Source organism: Equus przewalskii, unplaced genomic scaffold, assembly GCF_037783145.1.
Source record: "Equus przewalskii isolate Varuska unplaced genomic scaffold, EquPr2 contig_13666, whole genome shotgun sequence".
In the NCBI taxonomy this organism is placed as follows: Eukaryota; Metazoa; Chordata; class Mammalia; order Perissodactyla; family Equidae; genus Equus; species Equus przewalskii.
Genome location: NW_027227214.1, coordinates 1 through 19,017, shown reverse-complemented (window position 1 = coordinate 19,017; position 19,017 = coordinate 1). Strand labels below are relative to the sequence as shown.

Genomic DNA, 19,017 nt, shown 5'->3' with positions numbered 1-19,017 from the left:
CACTCTGTCGTGTGGCTGCATGTCTCTCTGAGGTTTTCGTGTTGTTATGATGTCTTCTGTTGGAGTACGGATGTCACTTTTTGTTGTATGTTGGGGGGGGAGACAGTCCTGGGCAAGTTCACTCCACCATGGTGCTGTCATCACTCTCTCAACATAACTTTTATATGCACTGGGAAAACAAAAAATTCATGTGACTCACCTTATTGCAATATTTGCTTTCTTACCGTGGTCTGGAACTGAGCCCACAATATCTCCGAGTGATGCCTGTATTAAAAAATAACCAAGTCAGAGGACTGACACTACCTGACTTCAAAAATTACTATAAAGCTGAAGTGGTCAAACCAGTGTGGTACTGCAGAAAGAATCAACAAAAACATTAATGGAACAGAATAGAGAGCCCACAAATATTGTCAAATGATCTTTGACAAAGGAGCAAAGACAACGCAATGAAGAAAAGATAGTCTTTTTAACAATGGTGCTAGAAAAACTGAACAGCCACATGGAAAAAAATAAAGGTAGACACAGACCTTCTACTTCTCACAAATATCAACTCAAAGTGGATCATAAACTGAAAAATATGAAGCAAAAGTATAAAACTTCTAGGAGATAACACAGAAGGAAATCTAGGTGACCTTGAGTTTGGCAATGAGTTTTTAGGTAACACCAGAAGCACAATCCAAGAATGAACAAATTGATCAGTTTGAATTCATTAAAAGTAAAAACGGCTTTCTGAATGAATATCAAGAAAATGAAAAGACAAGCCACAGACTGAGAGAAAATATTTGTAAAAGACATCTGGTAGAGGAATTTTATCCAAAATATATAAGTAACTCTTAAAACTCAACAATAAGAAAATTAACAACCCAATAAAAAATGGGTGAAAGAGTTAGACACCTCACAAAAGAAGATATACTTATGGCAGTTAGGCATATGAAAAGAAGTCCAGCATCAGATATCATTACAGAATCGCAAATTATGAGATACCACTACACACCTATTAGAATGGCCAAAATCCAAAATACTGACAACACCTAATGCTGGTGAGGACATGGAGCAATGAGAACTGTCATTCATCGCTGGTGAAAATGCAAAATGATACATCCACTTCTGGAAGACAGTTTGGCAGTTTCTTATAAAGCTAACCACAGTCTCCACTATACAATCCAGCAATTGCACTCCTTGGTATTTACTCAGTTGATTTGAAAACTTCTGTCGGGGCCAGCCCGGCTGTGAGTGGTTAAGTGTGAGTGGCTAAGTTTGCGCACTCCGCTTCGGCAGCCCGGGGTTTCGCCGGTTCGGATCCTGGACGCAGACCTAGAACTGCTCATAGCAGAACTAGAAGGACCCACGACTAGAATATACAACTACGTACTGGGGGACTTTGCAGAGAAGAAGATAAAAAAAAAAAAAACATTCACAACAGACGGTAGCTCAGGGCCAATCTTTTTTAAAAAAGAAGAAGAAGACACGTCAATACAAAAGTCTGCACACAAAAAAATGTTTATAGTAGTTTTATCCATAATTGCAAACACTCAGAATCAAGCAAGATGTCTTTCAATAGATGAGTGGATAAACAAACTGTGTACATCCATACAATGGAATATTATTCAGTGATAAAAAGAAGTGAGCTATCAAGCCACAAAAGGACATGGAGAAAGCTTAAACGCGTATTCTAAGTGAAAGAAGCCAGTCTAAAAAAGCTACTTACTATACCACATTCTGGAAAAGGTAAAGCTATTGAGACAGTAGAAAGATGAGTGGCTGCCAGGAGTCCAGGAGGAGAAAACAAGAAGGGAGAGGTGGAATAGACAGAGCACAGGAGATTTTTAGGGTAGTAAAACTATTCTGTACAATAATGCAATGGTGCATTTTACACCACTATAATGACGGATATTACACCAGATGACATGATCCATGTGGCAAAACCCATAAAACTATACAACGCAAAGAGCGACCGGTAATGTAAACTACGGACTTTAGCTAGGAACAATGGATCATTTGTTAAGTGTACAAAATGTACCACACTAATGTAAGATGTTAATAGGAGAAACTGCGTGTGGGGTGGTGAGAGGGGGTCTATGGGAACTCTTTTTGTGCTTTCTGCTCATTCTGTAGGCCTAAAACTGCTCTAAAAAAGCCTACTAGAAAAAAATTGTTATTGCGCCCCTATGTCTCTAATTTGTGAAAAGTCTGAAGTGTGCACACATTAATTTTCAAAAAAGGTTTACTCATGGAAATGCAAAAGTGATATAATAATTTTCTTATTTTGGGGTGTATGTGTTTTCACGTATTACTTGTGCAATTTTGAACAGCTGGCGTATTCTCTCTTCCCCCTCAACTCCCCGCCCCCATAAACCCTGCGGGTCACAGGTGTTACTCTTTTTCATTAATGTTGGCTCCATCCATTTTCTACTATTTGTTCTACCTCACAGCCGTAACCCTAAGGGACACTTGGGTGTACCCTTGCTTCTCCTGGCAGCTCGACTTTAAAAGGTGCACTTCTGGAGGGACGGGAAACTCCCTAACGTACCCCCCGTCTCCTCCCCGCACCCACCTCCACGTCTTCAAAACCTCAGAATAGCAGAAAGAGTAAAATGAGCATTATACACACGTATTACAGAGATTTAATGATTCTTAACCCTTGGCCATATTTGCTATCTCTAATTCGTTTGCTGAAGTTTTAAAAAGTAAATTCCAAATATATGATTTCATAATCGTAAATGTTTCAGTATGCATGTGTAAAACATAACAATTTCGTACCTCGTCCAAATATTATCACTAATCAAAGTAATGCTGATTATATATATTAACCATTAACCATATATGTATAATATTGCTTGCGTATATATAATAACCCTTAATATTTCCATAGCTAGTCCATGTTCATATCTCTCCAACTGCCTCCTTGCAGCTGTTGTTTTTTACAACCAGGATCCGATCGAGAACCACGCTTTGTCATAAATGTCGTAAAGCAAAAGTCTAACCCACAACCTCTAGGATTCAGGAAAAATCTCCAGCAGCAAGGTCCAATCGTCACGTCTTCCAACTCGCGAAAGCAGCAGTAACGCTTCCCAAACCACTTGCTGCTGTGTCAGGGTCTTATGGGAAATGTAGTCTTGGATGGTGCGGGCCCTCCGCGCAGCAGTCTGGGAAGGGTCCTCGGCGCTCACTCTGCGCACGCGCACACCCAGCGCCGCCCCGCCCTCCCCCGCCTCCCCGGGCGCGAGAGGGCCAGCGTCCGGACGTCTGTAGGTGTAGGCGGGAGCGGAGGCTGCCGCTCGGGGTGAGATCGCTGGGGACGGGCCTCCGCGCGGCTGGGGGCCTGCCGGGCCGGCTAGGCTCGCGTCCGGGGACGGGAGCGGGGTGCCCCGGAGGCGCCACCGGGCCCTGCCCTCCCCTAGCCCCGCGTCCCCGGCGGCCCCGGGGCGCGGGCTGGGGGCGGCGCCTCGGGCCGCTTCGCCGCCGTGGGCGTCGCTCTCGAGAGCTCGCGTCCTCCGCGCGCACACCTGCGGCGGCGGCGGCCTGCGGGGCCCGCGCGGTGGGCGCGGGCGGGGCTCGCGGCGCGGGGCTCGGGCCGGGGCGGGGCTGAGGCAGCCGGAAGGGAGCTCGGCGTCTGTCCGGAGCCGCGGGCGGTGGAAGGCGGCGAATCGGCGTTGCCGCTGCCTCGCTTCGGGGCCTCCGGAGGCGCCTCGCCCTGTGGCCCTAGCCGGCGGCAGGGCCGGTGGTCGCGGGCGGCTGACGGCCGCGTGGCCGCCCAGGACGTTTCTGGCGAGTTCCGGAGGAGCCGGGCGTGGAGCGCTGGGTGACGCTTGGGATAAAGGGCACTGGCTCCGCGCCCCGGGTCCCAGCCCCTCGGGAGCAAAGGAGCTCTCTCACGGCAGGGGCGAGGGGGCCGCGGGGACAGCTGCCTCTGGGCAGAGCGGCCTTGCTGACGGAGCCCTGCGGGGCTTCGGAGCGGAGGCGGAAGGTTCCAGGCACGCGCGGGCCCGAGGCGCCCGGTCAGAAGCAGTTGTGGGTCCCTGTGTGGCGTGAGGCGGGCTCGAGGAGGTCCCCGCGCCCGGAAGCCGGCCCGGCCTGTGTGCGGTGGACGCTGTGGACCCGCCTGCGGAAGGCGGCGGCCTGGGGTGGCGGGGATGGGGGACTGTGAGGCTGCGCAGGAGCGGGCGGGTCGCTGACGGCTGGTGGGGACGTGGCGTCCGGGGAAGGCTAACCCGCGAGCGCGGGCGGGACCCCAAGCAGTCCCCTGTCTCCTCCGTTCTCCCCGCGCCCCCTGCGGATTCTGAGCTGCTGTCGCGCCTGTTCCTCACCACGTGTGGCATCTATGAGTGATGCCGATGCTGCCTCTTTCCTGAGCATAGAGAAAAACGAAATGGGAGGAGAGGGGTTTTCTGTGCTGGACGCTTTCGGAAGCCCAAAGACAGCAGGCCTGTAATGAACGGGGTTTGTCGAGTCACCCAGGGCAGACCCAGGAACTAAGCGCACAGCTGTTGACTTACACGGGTGAGTACTGTAAGCATCTGATCCGAAGATCTTTTTTAGGAACTGCAACCAATTGAGAACAGAAAGTTGCAAGAAATTTATTTCTTGTATGAAGCATCCGTTTTTATCTCGGAGTTTTCTGTGAAGCTCTAACTCAAGGTGTAAAGACAAGAACTTGGTTAATAATCCAGCCTGAGTAGTTGTTTTGGACAACGTTAGTTTTAATGAAGGTAGAGGGTTTCCCCCCCCCCCCGGTGTTGCTGAATTTGTTTATTCCTCTGTTTCATGCTGCTGCTGCTGCTGCTGCTGCTGCTACTGCTACTGCTAATTAGTCAGAAGAGGATAGACGTTAACTCATCAAGAAAAAGCAGTGTACCTTACTCAGTGAAAATGCAAGGTTAAGCCCAGAGAGTCATATCCGAGGTGCGCACGTTCAGGTGGTGCTCCCTCTGTGTCCCTTCCTCTCCCTTCTCCAGCGTGTGCAAGGGCTGTTTTCCCATAGGGAAGGCTTGTCTCCAGCTGGTATAAGGGGAGTTTTAGGCAGGTGAGTGTAGGAGTTGTAGGGCTGACCAGGTTTCTCATGACCCCATTTCTCTTTCCTCCTCCCCAGCTGAACCTTCACAGTTCTTTACCTTCTTCCAGGAGTAGCAGAAAATGAACATAGCTCAGGTGAGTTCAGTTTTTAATAGCTTGCTTGTGTTACAAGGGATTTTATAAGGGCTTACGTGTCTCTCCGTCAACATGGAAGAGTAGAAATAGAAATGGATCAGATGCATTCAGAGAAGACACAGAAATACAGTTGAAGAGCAGAGCAAAGGTGGCAGGTGGGTACATGCAGGTCCTCTGACATTGCAGATGTACTACGTTGGAGTTCCAGGTTTATTTCTGAGGTTTGTGATAGCCGTGGCAGGGTATCAGGCGTGATATTTCTTTCAAGGTTAACGTTGGTGAGAAGGTAAAGCAAACTGATTCCTCATAGACTATAAAGACAATTGAAGGTGAAGAATATCTTTGTTGTTTTCAACTACGTGATTTAGTTAACAGCTTCCAGTAGTAACCCTAAGATAACATAGGACGTTGCCTCCACTTGTGCTTCAGTAAAGGTAGAAGAGGTAACGCTGAAGTGAGCTCAGTCAGTACTGTTTTTCACAAACTCCAACACAGGGATTGCAGGAGACATTTTTCTGATGGACCAACTGACTGTCCTTAAGATTACTCTCCATAAATATTTCGAGTACCCGTGATTTTCAGGACAGTTTAAAACGGTCAGCCCAGCAGACAGTTTAAAATTCTGTTCTCCTTCAAGTGTTTCAACACTTTCAGTCACGCTCTAAACCTTTTCATGAGGCCTTGGTCTCTCTCCCCACTTACCTGTGATCTCCAGTGACCAGAGACTCGATTATGATCAAATCCATTGGGTCTTGCCTGATCCTTTGCTTACTTGACTTTTCTGTAGCACTTGCCTCTACTTCTCACTCTGTCCTTCTGGAAAGTGTCTCTGTGAGTGTCTGTGACACCTTCCACTGGCTCTGTCCTTCTCCTGCTGATATCTTCATGGAGTCGTCGTCTTTCCCTTGTCCTTGCACATGGCTCATCCCCAGTTTCCCTCTTTGGCCCTTTAATCTCGTCTGTTGTCTTGGAATGATTTCATTTTCTCTCATTTTTTTCTTTAAACAGCTTTATTGAGATTCCGCTCACATACCATGCCATTCACCCATTTAAAATGTAGAATTCAATGATTTTTTTAGTGTACCCGTAGATATGTACAAACGGCACCACAGTGGATTTTAGAACATTTTCATCAACTTAAAAAGCAAGTCTGTACACTTTATCTTCTCCCATCATTCCATTCACCCCCAGGCCCCTCGACTTTCTGTCTCTGTAGATTTGCTGAACCAGTTCCTGTATTACTCCTCATAGGGCAGTTTTGCCTGTGACAAATTCTGTTTATCCGGGAAGGTTTTAATTTTTCCACTTTTGCTGGGTGTAGAATTCTTGATTGACAACCTTTTTCTTTTAGCATTTTGACTGTGTTGTCGTCCCACTGCCTTCTGTCCTCCATGGTTTCTGGTTAGTAGTCAGCTTGTACAATCATACTATTGTACAGGATGAGTCACTTCTTTCTTGCTGCTTTCAAGATTGTGCCTTTTTCTCGTCTGGTAGTTTGATTAATCCTGTGTCCATGTGTGGATCTCTTACTCCAAGTTTATCCTACTTGAAGATTGTTGAGTTTCTTGGATGTGTAGATTAATGTTTTCCATCAAACTTGGAGACTTCTTGTTGATTATTTCTTCAAATATTCTTTCAGACCTTTTCTTTCCTCTCTGTCTGGGACTCTCATTACACGTACGTTTGTAGACTTGGGACCGTCTCCTAGTTCATTTTTTGCAGTTATTTTTTCTTTCTGTTTCTCACTCTGTAATTTCAGTGGACATATGTCCATTCATTCTCTTCCACCTGCTGAAATCTGCTCTTGAATCCCTCTAATGAAAGTTTTGTTTCAGTTGTACTTTTCAACTCTTTAAGTTTCTATTTGGTTCCTTTTTATAATTTCTATCTCTTTATTGATACTCTTTATTTAGTGAAATATTGTTCTCATACTTTCTTTGAGTCCTTAGACATTGTTTTCTCTAGGTCTTTGATGATATTTAAAATAGCTGATTTAAAGTCATTGCCCAGTAAGTCCAACATCTGCTTCCTCAGATGCAGGAATCGATTTCTGTTGATTACACTTTTTCCTACATAAGGGTCTTACTTTCTTGTTTCTTTCTTTGTTTAGCAATCTTTTGTTGATGATTGGACATTTTAAGTGCAACAATGCAGCAAGTCTAGAAATCAGAATTTCTCCCCTCCGTGGGGGTCACTGTTGAAATTTATTTGTTCACTGACTGTTTTTGAGCTAATGCCCTAGAGCCTGTGTTTCTTGTGATCTGTGGCAGTTGGAGTCCCTGTCCTTAAATGCCAGGAACCGGTAAGTCTCCAGGTCTTTGCTAAGGGGCTCTGTGCGTGTGAGGGCATTCCTGCAGCAGTCAGGCAGGCAGTTTACGACTCTGTGCTGGCCTTCACTCCCTTCTTAGCCCAAACCTCAAGGTCAGTTAGAGGTGACAGCGTAGTGCCTTCTCACATCTTTCCTGAGCATGCTCACAGCCCTGGGCATATGCACAGCTCTCCACATGAATGTGGCCTTCTAGATTCTCAGGAATATATTGGAGCTTTTAAAAATCTGTGTGGACATCTCATTCCCCAGCTTTTCCTTTTAAGCTTTTTGATTAGGGTATTGTTTGCCCCAACTGTTATCTACCTCCTCAGATAGCCACTAAGTTAAACAAGTGCCTTCAGATGTTTTTGACAAATGCCTCTGAGCATATGGCTTTTCATTCTCTGTGAGCTCTGAGTGAGCTCAAGTAAAGACACCTTTGCAAGTGGGGTCTTTCAAGGAATCACCAAACAGGCCAAATAATGAGTTTTCTGGGAGTGGGGCTTTGAGGGAACCTCACCCCAGCTCTTCTCCCTCCAGTAGTTGCCAGGCTGCTGGTTTTAACTGTGATGGCAGATTGTTGGTTCTCAAACCACCACAGAGTTGGAGAGCAAGGGATGGGAATAGGGTCAGTGAAAAGGATCCTCTATCACTGTTTTTACTCTGATTCAGCTGTTTTCCTTGAATACATGTCCCGTAGGTTGCTTTTGTTAACTTCTACAATTTTTGCCAGTTTGTTTATCGCTTTTATGAAAGAGAGAATTTTCTTGGATCCTTACCTCACCATTTTCACTTAGGTCACTTGTTAGCTTAATATTTTTTAATCCAGCTGATTTTTATTAAGCCAGATGTGAAAGACATTGGCACGAATGAAAACAATGCCACTTTTCCCACTAATTTTTTAGTTTTTGAAAATATAGTTAACTTTTCTTTACGTTTTTCAGATTAAGATAAATTTAGTGAGAGGTACTCCTGTTCTTTTGTTCATTTGTTTTGGTTACCAGCTACGAGCGCTGAGCTTCACGCAGAGGAGGTACTCGCTCAGTAGCACTGAAGACGTGAATGAACAGACAATTGGGTACACAGCACCAGGGAAAAAAGCTTGTTTCTGTCCTCTTTTCTCTTGGTCTACTTGCTTTCTTTTTATTTTTAATTGTGAAAAGAACACTTAACATGAGATCTGCCCTCTTACAAATTGTTCAGAATTTTATGTGTGCATGATAGTATGGTTAACTGTAGGCATCATTTGTGCAGCAGATCTCTGGAACTTAATGACCTTGCATAGCCAAAACTGAAGGTGGGTACCTGTTGGACAGCGACTCCCCATTTCCTCCTCCTCCCAGCCCCTTTGAAGCCTTTGGTTGTGGAAACTTTCCCTTTGCTCAGTTTCAAGGACTCCTCCCTCTCCCGATCCTGTTGTTACTTTTCAGAAAACATCCTCTCTGGCTTTATGGCCTGTACTTTTTCTGCCAGCCTCTTTAATATTCGTGGCTCCTCAAATTCTGTTTTTGGTGCTTTTCTTTCCTCGGTCCCCATGTGCTCAAGTTGCTGTCTGATTGCCTCTGATAACTTGAGTTCCCACCTAAATTGCTAGTAATTCCTAAATGCTTGTCTTCATCCTAGACCTTCCTTCTGTGTTCTAAAACCATATGTATACTAGTTTAAGGGGCATTTCCAATATTATGTTCCATAGACCTTTCAGTAGCAACCTCAGCAGATCCGTCTCACGATGACTTCTAACACATTTTTTTCCTTTTGTTTCCCAAATATCGGTGTTTGGCACCAGCATTCAAGGAGCTGCTCGTGCAGTTAGACTGGGTAGCTCCACAAGAAAGTAGTCATCAAACTGGTTGTTGCTTCTGCTCTGTGATTATACCCCTATCCTTATATCCATTCCTGTCCCGTCAGTGTAGATAGTGTTCTCTTCTACTGGTCTCTTTGATTTCAACTCCTTGGTAAGTTGTTCTTCGTTCTTCATGAGCTCTAGATTTATTTATCTTTATACATTTACTTATACATAAGTTTGGTCATGTATAATGTCTCCACAACTTACATAGATCTCTTCCTTGGCCCCCATTATTTGCAGTGATAATGTCCAAGGAGAGACTGACTATCCTAGAAGTCTCTAGAATACCCAGGGCAATTCCTTGGGATGTGGAAGAGTTGTAGGAAGTCGCTTTACATTGAATTTTTTTCTGTAACAAACCCCTATAATTCATAAATATGTGTAAATGAATTATGGTTAGTTAAAAACCTTTTTAACTAGTTGAGCAATTTGAAGTTGGCGACAAAATTAGGTCAAAAATTGGCATCTTTTGTAGCCATTTGTTTTAGAGCCTTAAGAGTAAATAGGAATAGTAGTGGTTCTCAAAGGTCTTTTCTTTGTCACGTAATTCTGAACCTTTGCACAAAATGTGCTGTTATAGGGATTGGTGTCGTTCGAAGACGTGACTGTGGAGTTCACCCAGGAGGAGTGGCGGCAGATGGACTCCACACAGAGGGCCCTGTACAAAGATGTGATGCTGGAGAACTACGGCCACCTGGTCTCCATGGGTGAGCAGCCCTTACCATGTGACTCCCTCTGGATTACATTTCCTTTTTTTGAAATCACCACGCGTGAACCCTCACTAGAGATTAGTGTTGTTCAGGCTTCTTATTAAGAGGTTGAAGGAAACTGAAACCTTTAGAGAAACAGAAACAATGTTTGTGTCATTACTTCCGCGTTGAAAACTTCAAATGAGCACCTTCATTTCGCTGCTCTTGCCACCGTCTCTTTCTCCACCTTTGGAAACCCAAAGGCCCATGGATCTGGTCTGGATATACCCTCAATTGTTATGTTCACAGGATACTGCAGTACTAAACCCCGGGTGATTTTCAAGTTGGAGCAAGGAGAAGAGCCCTGGTCCTTAGAGGAAGAATTCCTAAACCAGAGGTACCCAGGTGAGTGAGCCCTGACAGAAACACCTGGGGTAGTTAGACCTTAGAGGGGAACACTTTCGAAAGTTTTTTTTTTTTTCCCCCTTTTACACAGCTTTATTGAGATAGAATTTGCATGCCATACATGTCACCCATCTAAAGTACACAATTCAGTGGCTTTTAATATTATTCACAGCTAGGTGTAAACATCACCACAGTCAATTTTCATCACCGCAAAAAGAAACCCCATACCCTTTACCTATCACCTCCCTATCCCCCAGTCCCCTCCAGCCCTGGCAACCACTAGTCACTTTCTGTCTCTATAGATTTGCCTAATCTGGACATTTCATATCAGTGGAATCACAACATTATGTAGGGTCTTTTGTGATTGGTTTCTTTCACTTAGGATTAAGGTTCCTGTTGTGGCATGTATCAGTACTTCATCCTTTTTATGGCAAAATAATATTTCCTTGTGTGGATGTATCACATTTGTGTGTCCATTCATCAGTCAGTGGACATTTGGGATTCCACCTTTGGGCTGTCATTGAGTAATGCTGATATACACATTCATTTACAAATTTTTGCATGGACGTGTGCTTTTATTGCTCTTGAGTTTCTATCTAGGAGTGGAATTGCTGAGTTATATGGATACTCTGTTTGAGGAACTGCCAGACCATTTTCCAAAGTGACTGCACCATTTTACATTCCTGATGACGGCGTAGGAGGGTTCTGATTTCTCCACGTCTTCACCAACACTTGTGATTGTATGACTTTTTGATTCTTGCCGTCCTAGAGGATGTGAAGTGGCTTATCACTGAGGTTTTGATTTGCATTTCGGTTTTAGTTAGCTGGACTGGCATAACAAAATACCGTAGCCTGGGTGACTTAAACAACAGAAATTTATTTCTCACGGTTCTGGAGGCTGGAAGTCCAAGATGAAGGTACCAGCAGGGTTGATTTCTGGTGAGGCCTCTCTTCCTGGCTGCCTTCTCACTGTGTCCTCACTGGCCTTTCCTCTGTGCCTGTGTGGGGAGAGACAGCTCTCATCTCTCTTCCTCTTCTTATAAGGACACCAGTCCTATAGAATTAGGGCCCCACCCTCGTGACTTCATTTAATCTTAATTACCTCCCTAAAGATCTTATCTCCAAGTACAGGTACACTGGGGGCTAGGGCTTCACCATATGGATCTGGGGGGAGACACGATTCAGTCTGTAACAATTTCCCTGATCACGAATGATGTCGGGCATCTTTTCATGTGCTTATTACTTATTAGCCTTTGTCTAAACTAATAATTCCAGGAATTTGAGAAGTTATAGGTTCAATATAATTCCTAGAGCAAAAAAGTAAAATCGTCTGAAGTCATTGTGTTTACTGAAAGTTTTGTTGTGAAGCCATGTAAACAGATAGCATAATGTAACAGGTTGACGTAATTTAGGTCGGGTGTATCTCCCAATTGCTAAGTGCAAATGATTGGATCATATTGATTGGCTAAAGAAGATATCCCGAAATAAGGATCTTAGGAAGTTTGTAATAAAAGAATAGTAAAGTTATTAAGTCAGTAAAAATAGAATAATTCAGGGTTTCGTGTTCCGTTATTATTCAGGTTTGAATTTTGGCAGTAAATACATTAATAAAGATCCTCTAGCTCAAGAGCACAGCTGAAGTAAACCTTTAAGCATTTGAATGACTGCACCAAACAATATGATATCAAGGATCTTAGCACACAAAATAAGGAAGTTCTAGGAACTTAATGATTCACTAGGATCAGGAGGTCATAAAACACTGCATCTTATTAAATAATAGGTACTGTGGACATTAAAGAAGTATTATGCCTGTCTAGGATATACGTGATATTTGTACTAAAGTGAATCATGTATTTGTGCGTGTATATGCTGAAATCAAAGAGTAAGCCTTCCATGGTCCCATGGAAGAATCTTAAAATTGTGAAAATAATAGTGTTAATCTAAAAAGAGAGCACCAATAAATCCAACAAATTAGAGTCACCACAAATAACATTCCCTCAACACAATTTGGTAAATCTAGAAATTAATGATAAAATGGGTAAACAAAAACACTCTTTCAACATGGAAATTTTAAAAATTACCTCCTTTAAACAATGTCTGAAATAGGAAACCGAAACTAAAATTGTATGAGATTTACAAGATAAAAAAAGAAGGTGCATATTAGAAACCATAGGCTATAGCAAAATGAGTGAACAGAGGTAAATGTGTAGTCTTATATTTATATTAATAAATTACGCAAGAGCACTAAGGAATGTACTAATGAAAGCAGAAGAACTTGAAAGTGCAATTAAAAGTTAATAAACTAAAAAAACTGAGAACTTGTAGAATGTTTCTTTGAATAAAAAACAATAAAGTGGATGAAACTTTAACCCTAACAAAGACAAAAGAAAAGAAGTGCTTATATAATAAATTCAAGTGGGGATGTGTTTGTAAAGACCTAATGCCATAGCCGAGTAAGTCCGTTCCTGAGAGCCATGTGGGAGGACCTGCTCTACTAGATAGCAGGGCTTTAGGTGAAGCTCCCAGTAGTTCAGTAGCATGGAGCTGGGGCTGGGATGGTTTAACAAATGAGTGAAAGAGAAAAGAAAGCTCAAGAAAAAACATGCTTTATAGACAGTCGGTCTTTGACAGGCAGCACTGTCCCCACAGAACAGTGGGGAAAGAATCCTGAGGTAACCTTTTGGATTAAAACAAAAAGTCGGAGTCAGGTTGCTTACAGACCTGATTATCAAAGCAAAACTAGAAACATTCTATGTGGTGATAAGGAGAATATGTTCACGACTGCTTAGGGAAGGAATTAGTAAGATAGAAAAAGCAGTAACCAGAAAGGTGGAGTAAATGTGTTCCTTCCTACTCTGCCCACAGGTACAGTTAAATATGTACTTCTGTGTAGTGCGTACATATAAGACGAACGTAAGATTCTGAAAGACGGAGAGAGGAATGAAGATGAGCTAGGGACCTTGGCACCTGATGAAATACAGAGTGGTTAGTGTCAGCAGAAGGCTGGTGGGGAGCCTGATCTCTCAGCCCTGCCCAGCATTAATGTGGCACCCTCTCCTCCGAATCCCCAGGGTGTCAACGGGGAGCTAATGGGGAACCTAGACTTCTCTCCCCACTTGGCAGTAAGTGAAGATGCACCCCACTTCTGTTGGTGGGGTCTCAGAGGAGGCCGGCTAAAACTTAACATTAGTTTCGGTAACGGCCAATTCATTAGTTTTCTCTTAAGGACCATGCTTTTGTTGTCCTGTCTGGAAACATTGAAACTCAAAGTAGCAGAGATTTCCTCCTATGTTTTCTTGTAGACGTTTTTAAATTTCGCACATTACACTTTGTGATCCATTTGGTGTTAATTTTCATAGAAGGTGTGAGGTGTGTGTCTGGTTTAAATTTTTGAAAAGAGGCGTCCAGTTACTCCAAGTACCATCTGTTGAAAAGATTGTGATTTCTCCATTGAATAGCATTGGCACTGTTCTTGGACAACAGATGAATGCATATTTATGTATGTGTGTGCGTGTGTGTGTGTATACATTTGTACATGTATTCTGTGCTTCTATGACTATATTTCTGTGGCATCTGTATTCTTTATTCATCTACGTAGTTATGCTTATGCCGGTACCACATTAACTTTTATTTCTGTAGCTTATTAATTAGGTCTTGAAATCAGGTAATGTGAGTCCGCCAACTTTCTTCTGTATGAATTTTAAAATGAGCTTCTTGATATTTACAGAAAGGCATGCAGACATTTCAACTGGGATTGCGTTGACTGTGTAGATCAAATTAAAGAGAACTGGCATCTTAATAATAGTCTTTCTGTCCATGAACGACATACTCGTCTCCGTTTATTTAGGATTTCTTTCGTCAGTAGTTTTCAGCATACAGATACCCAGTTTTCTTGGCTCTGTATTTTTTGGTGTGATGGAAAATTATATTATCTGATTTCGAATTCCAGTTGATCGTTGTTTGTGTATGTTTGGCTTTGTATTTTGCCATTGCTGAGAACACTTAACTAGTTTGAGGAGTTTGGGGAAGATCTTTCTGTGATTTTCTGTGTAGACTTAGTCTGTATCTTTCCTGTTTATTCTTGCATTATTCTTACTGCATTGGTTGGAACTTCCTTTACAATCTTGGGTAGAAGTGCTGAGAGTAAACACCTTTGTCTGATTCCCAATCAGGTTTGAAGCATTCCAACTCTCACTTTTAAGTATGATGTTAACTGTAAGCTTTTTATGGATTCCCCTTATTAGGTTATTGAATGGATTTTGAATGGCTTGGAATACTTTTTTGCGTTAATTGATGTGACTGTGTATTTTAATTCTTTAGATGATTAATGTGATGCATTATGTTGATTTTTGGATATTGCAACAGTTTGCATTCTTGGGATGAATCCCACTTGATCCTCATTTATTATTTCTTTTTATATATTGCTGTGTTCTTTGGCTACTTTTCATTCAGGATTTTTGCATTTTTATCATGAGGGATATTGGTCTGTAGGTTTCTTTTCTTGAACTATCTTTGTTCGATTTTACTATGAGGTTAATATAGGCCTCATAGAATGATTTAGGAAATATTTCCTCATCTTGTATTTACTAGAAGAGATTATATAAAGTTGGTATTATTTCTTCTTTAAATGTTTGGTAGAATTCGCTTGTTAAAACCATTTGGTCCTGGAACTGTTTTTTGAAACTACATTTTTTTTTTTTACCACATAGTTAATTTTTTTTTTTTCTTTGAGGAAGATGAGCCCTGAGGTAACATCTGCCACCAATCCTCCTCTTTTCACTGAGGAAGGTTGGCCCTGAGCTAACATCTGTGCCTATCTTCCTCTATTTTATATGTGGGACGCTTCCCACAGCATGGCTTGAAGAGCTGGCGTATGTCCATACCCAGGATCCAAACTGGTCAACCCTGGGCTACCAAAGCGGATCGCGCGAACTTAACCACTGCGCCACAGGGCTGGCCCTGTCAGTTTCTTAAATAGATACTCATCTCTTTGGGGTTATCTTTTTCTTCTTGAATGAGTTTGGTAGGTGGTTTTTATTTCAAGAAATTTGTCCATTTTATGTAAACTGTCAAATTTATGGGCATAAGGTTTCTCTTAATATTCTTTGATTATGTCTTTGGTCTGTTGTGTCGCTAGTTATATCCTCTCTTGCTTATCTTTCTGATATTGATAATGTGTCTTCTCTTTTGTCCTCTGTTTTTTTATCATTAAAGGAAAATCTTTTCAAAGCACTAAGCTTTGATTTGATTGATTTTTCTCTGTTGTTTTCAATTCCATTGTCTTCTCTAATCTTTATTATTTCCTTCCTTTTTCTTTAGATTTAACTTCTCTTTGTCCACTTTCTTAAAGTGGAAGCTGAGGTAACTATTTGGAGGTGTTTCTTTTCTCATATGATAGTTTTAAGGTATAAATTTATCTCTGAGCGCTGCTTTAGCCTCATCCCACAAATTTCTATATGTTTTAAACAGTTTTTGTTTTTGTTCACTTCATAGTATGTTAACTTTCTGTGAGACTTCCTCCTTGACCCATGGGTTATTGAGAAGTGTATTAATTTGTAAGTACTCTGTACTTCTCCAGATAAGTCTGCATTACTGACTTCTAGTATAATTTCTCTGTGGCTTGAGATCACACTTTATGTGATTTGTGTTCTCTTATATTTGTAAAGATGTGGCTTACAGCCCAGAATGTGGTCTGTCTTGGTGAACATTTCATGTGCATTTGAGAATAATGTGAATTCAGCTCTTTTTTAAAGTATTGCATCCTTGGGTTGTGAGGGTGTGGTTTTCACCAGCGGTACTTCCTGTCTTCTGGCTGTGTTAACATTGGGCTACCATGTATTCCTGCTTGTTTTCTTGTTTCTGTGCTGCCTTTTCTTCCTTCTTTGCTTCCCTTACCCACTATGAGTTGCCACCAGTGCCCCAAAGCAACAATTTGTTAGAGTAGATAGGAATGTGGTTCCAGGTAAAATTTTGCCCATGGCTGCTGTTACCATCTCCCAAAATGTCCTATGAATGGAACTTTCTCAGGACTTTTCATGATTTTTCCTGTGAGCTCTTGAGTTTGGCTCATGGATGAAAATTTTGCAGGAGTGTGCAAATCCTTTGTTTCTGTGGGAAGAAAAATCCTTTATGTCACAGGGAAGAGTGTTCCAGGTTTTTCTGGCTTCAGTAGGGTGGCTGTTGTCAGAAAGGTTTTCTGTTCTGTTAGACAACCTTTTTCTCAGACCTTTGGTTAAAAGAACAGGCTTTCCTTGGTGCTCTTCTGTGTCTCCCTCTTACTGTATTTGGATTTCAGGCTTCTCCAGCACCCCATATAAAATATGTGGGAGCAGAAAGAAAAGCCTTGGAATTCTCTGCCATGTCATTTCTTAAGTCCCAAAGTCCAACTTTCCATTTTTTTAGCATCTTCCTTTGTTAACTCTTGTTTGTCTGTTTTTGTCCAGAGATTTTTTAATGGTAAGAGGAAGTACTTGGGAAGAAGGAGCTGCTTCATCTTGGCCAGCACTAAAAATAATACCTGTTTCTTTTTTTTTTAAACAACATGGATGAGGAGAGAGAGGTGTCTTTCTGTCTGTGTGCATTAATTATTAATCTTTGGAAATATGACTAGAAACAGTAGAATTCCAATACATAACAAAACCATGACTCTTAGCCCCCCTCTGTAAGAAAGTAAGATTCATAAGATGTTTTCAATTTTTCTCATTTTAGGCTATTACAAAGTTGATGTCCACCTTGAGGGGAACTGGGAAAAAGAAGAGAAACCTCTGTGGCAAGTAATATTCATGGATAACAAAAGATTGAGTAAGGAAGTACAGAAAGTTTTAGAAAAACCATTTAATCTGGATTCAACTCCAGATTTTTCAGGATCAATGCCCTGTAAATGTGACTCACATAGAGTGAATTTGCCAGTTGTTTCTGAATTAATTATTAATGATAGAAAGTATTCAAGAAAGAAGGCCAATTACATGAATGTAGGTGAAAAGTTGCAGCTTGGGATTAAGCGTCAGAAAACTCCTACTGGAGAGAAGTCTAATGAATGTAATAAAAATGTGAAAGGTCTCAGTTACAAGAAAGATCATCAGAAATTTCAAACTCTGGCACAATCCTTTGAGTATAATGAGTTCGGGAAAGTTTTACGTGATAAAACCGTCTGTGTTACAGTGACAAGTTCTCTAACAGGAGAAGAATCCTATAAGGACTTTGAATTTAGGAAAAACTGTGATAAACCAACTGTATTTAACCTCGTCAGAAATGGCACAAGGGAAGAATGCTTTGATCTTGATGAAGTTGGGAAATCCTGTGACGATAGGAATACTTTATTGGAGTACAATAAAATTAACGTGGCTATGACACACTGTGAACGTCATGAAAGTGGGAGTAACTTCATCAGGAATTCACCCCTCATTCAACCTCAGAGAACTATTACAGGACAGGGTGCTTCTCAAAGCAGTAAATGTGAAGAAAATTTGAGCCAGAGCTCAACCCATCAGAAGACGCAAACTGGAGATAAATTCTGTGTTTTTAATGAATGTACAAATGCCTTCTATGAGAAATTAGACCTTATGATACATCAGAGAACTCACACAGAAGAGAATTTCTACGAGTGTGGTAAATATGGGAAATCCTTCCATCAAAACTCAGCCCTGGATCTATTTCAGCAAAGTGGCACAGGACAGAAGTCATTTGAATGTAATGAATGCAGGAAATTCTTTTACCAGAAAGCACACCTCATTCAGCATCAGAGGATCTGCTCGGGGGACAAAACTTATGAATGTGAGGAATGTGGAAGATCCTTTTCTCCAAATTCACACTCTGTTCATTGTCCTGGAACCCATATGGGGGTCAGTCTCTGTGAATGTAATGAATATGCGAAAACTTTCTGTCAGAAGTCAAACCTCAGTGAACATGTGACAGTTCATACAAAGGAGAAACCTTATGATCACAATCGATGTGGGAAATCTTACAAGAAGTCTGCCATCATAGAACACCAGAGAACACACACACGGATGAAACCCTTTCAGAGTAATGAATATGGGAAAACATTCTCCAAGATGGCACATCTCAAAGAATGTCAGAGAATTTACACAGGGGAGAAACCCTATGAATGTATTGAATGTGGGAAAACTTTCTCCAAGACGTCCCATCTCAGAGCACATCAGAGAATTCACACAGGTGAAAAACCCTATGAATGTATTGAATGTGGGAAGACTTTCTCTCACAAGACTCATCTCAGTGCACATCAGAGAACTCACACAGGGGAGAAACCTTATGAGTGTAATGAATGTGGGAAAACTTTTGCTGATAATTCAACCCTCAGAGCACATCAGAGAACTCACACAGGGGAGAAACCTTATGATTGTAATGAATGTGGGAGGTCTTTTGCCCATATATCCGTTCTCAGAGCACATTTGAGAATTCACACAGGGGAGAAACCTTATGAATGTAATGACTGTGGGAGATCTTTTGCCCATAATTCAGCCCTCAGAGCGCATCAGAGAATTCACACAGGTGAGAAACCCTATGAATGTAATGAATGTGAGAAAACTTTTGCCCATAATTCAGCTCTCAGAGTACATCACAGAGTTCACACAGGGGAGAAACCATATGAATGTAATGAATGT

The 19,017-nt window shown here is 42.1% G+C and overlaps 1 protein-coding gene across 1 annotated transcript; it reads left to right on the top strand.

The window, feature by feature from the left end:
- Positions 1-4,169: 4,169 nt before the first annotated feature.
- On the top strand, positions 4,170-19,014 carry ZNF658 (zinc finger protein 658; the record flags this gene model as incomplete). Its single annotated transcript, XM_008508492.2, has 6 exons — positions 4,170-4,500; positions 4,812-4,902; positions 5,090-5,148; positions 9,883-10,009; positions 10,301-10,396; positions 17,105-19,014. Coding segments are annotated over exons 3-6 (2,148 nt in total), but the record flags the coding sequence as incomplete, so codon positions are not given.
- Between the last annotated feature and the right edge of the window lie 3 nt (positions 19,015-19,017).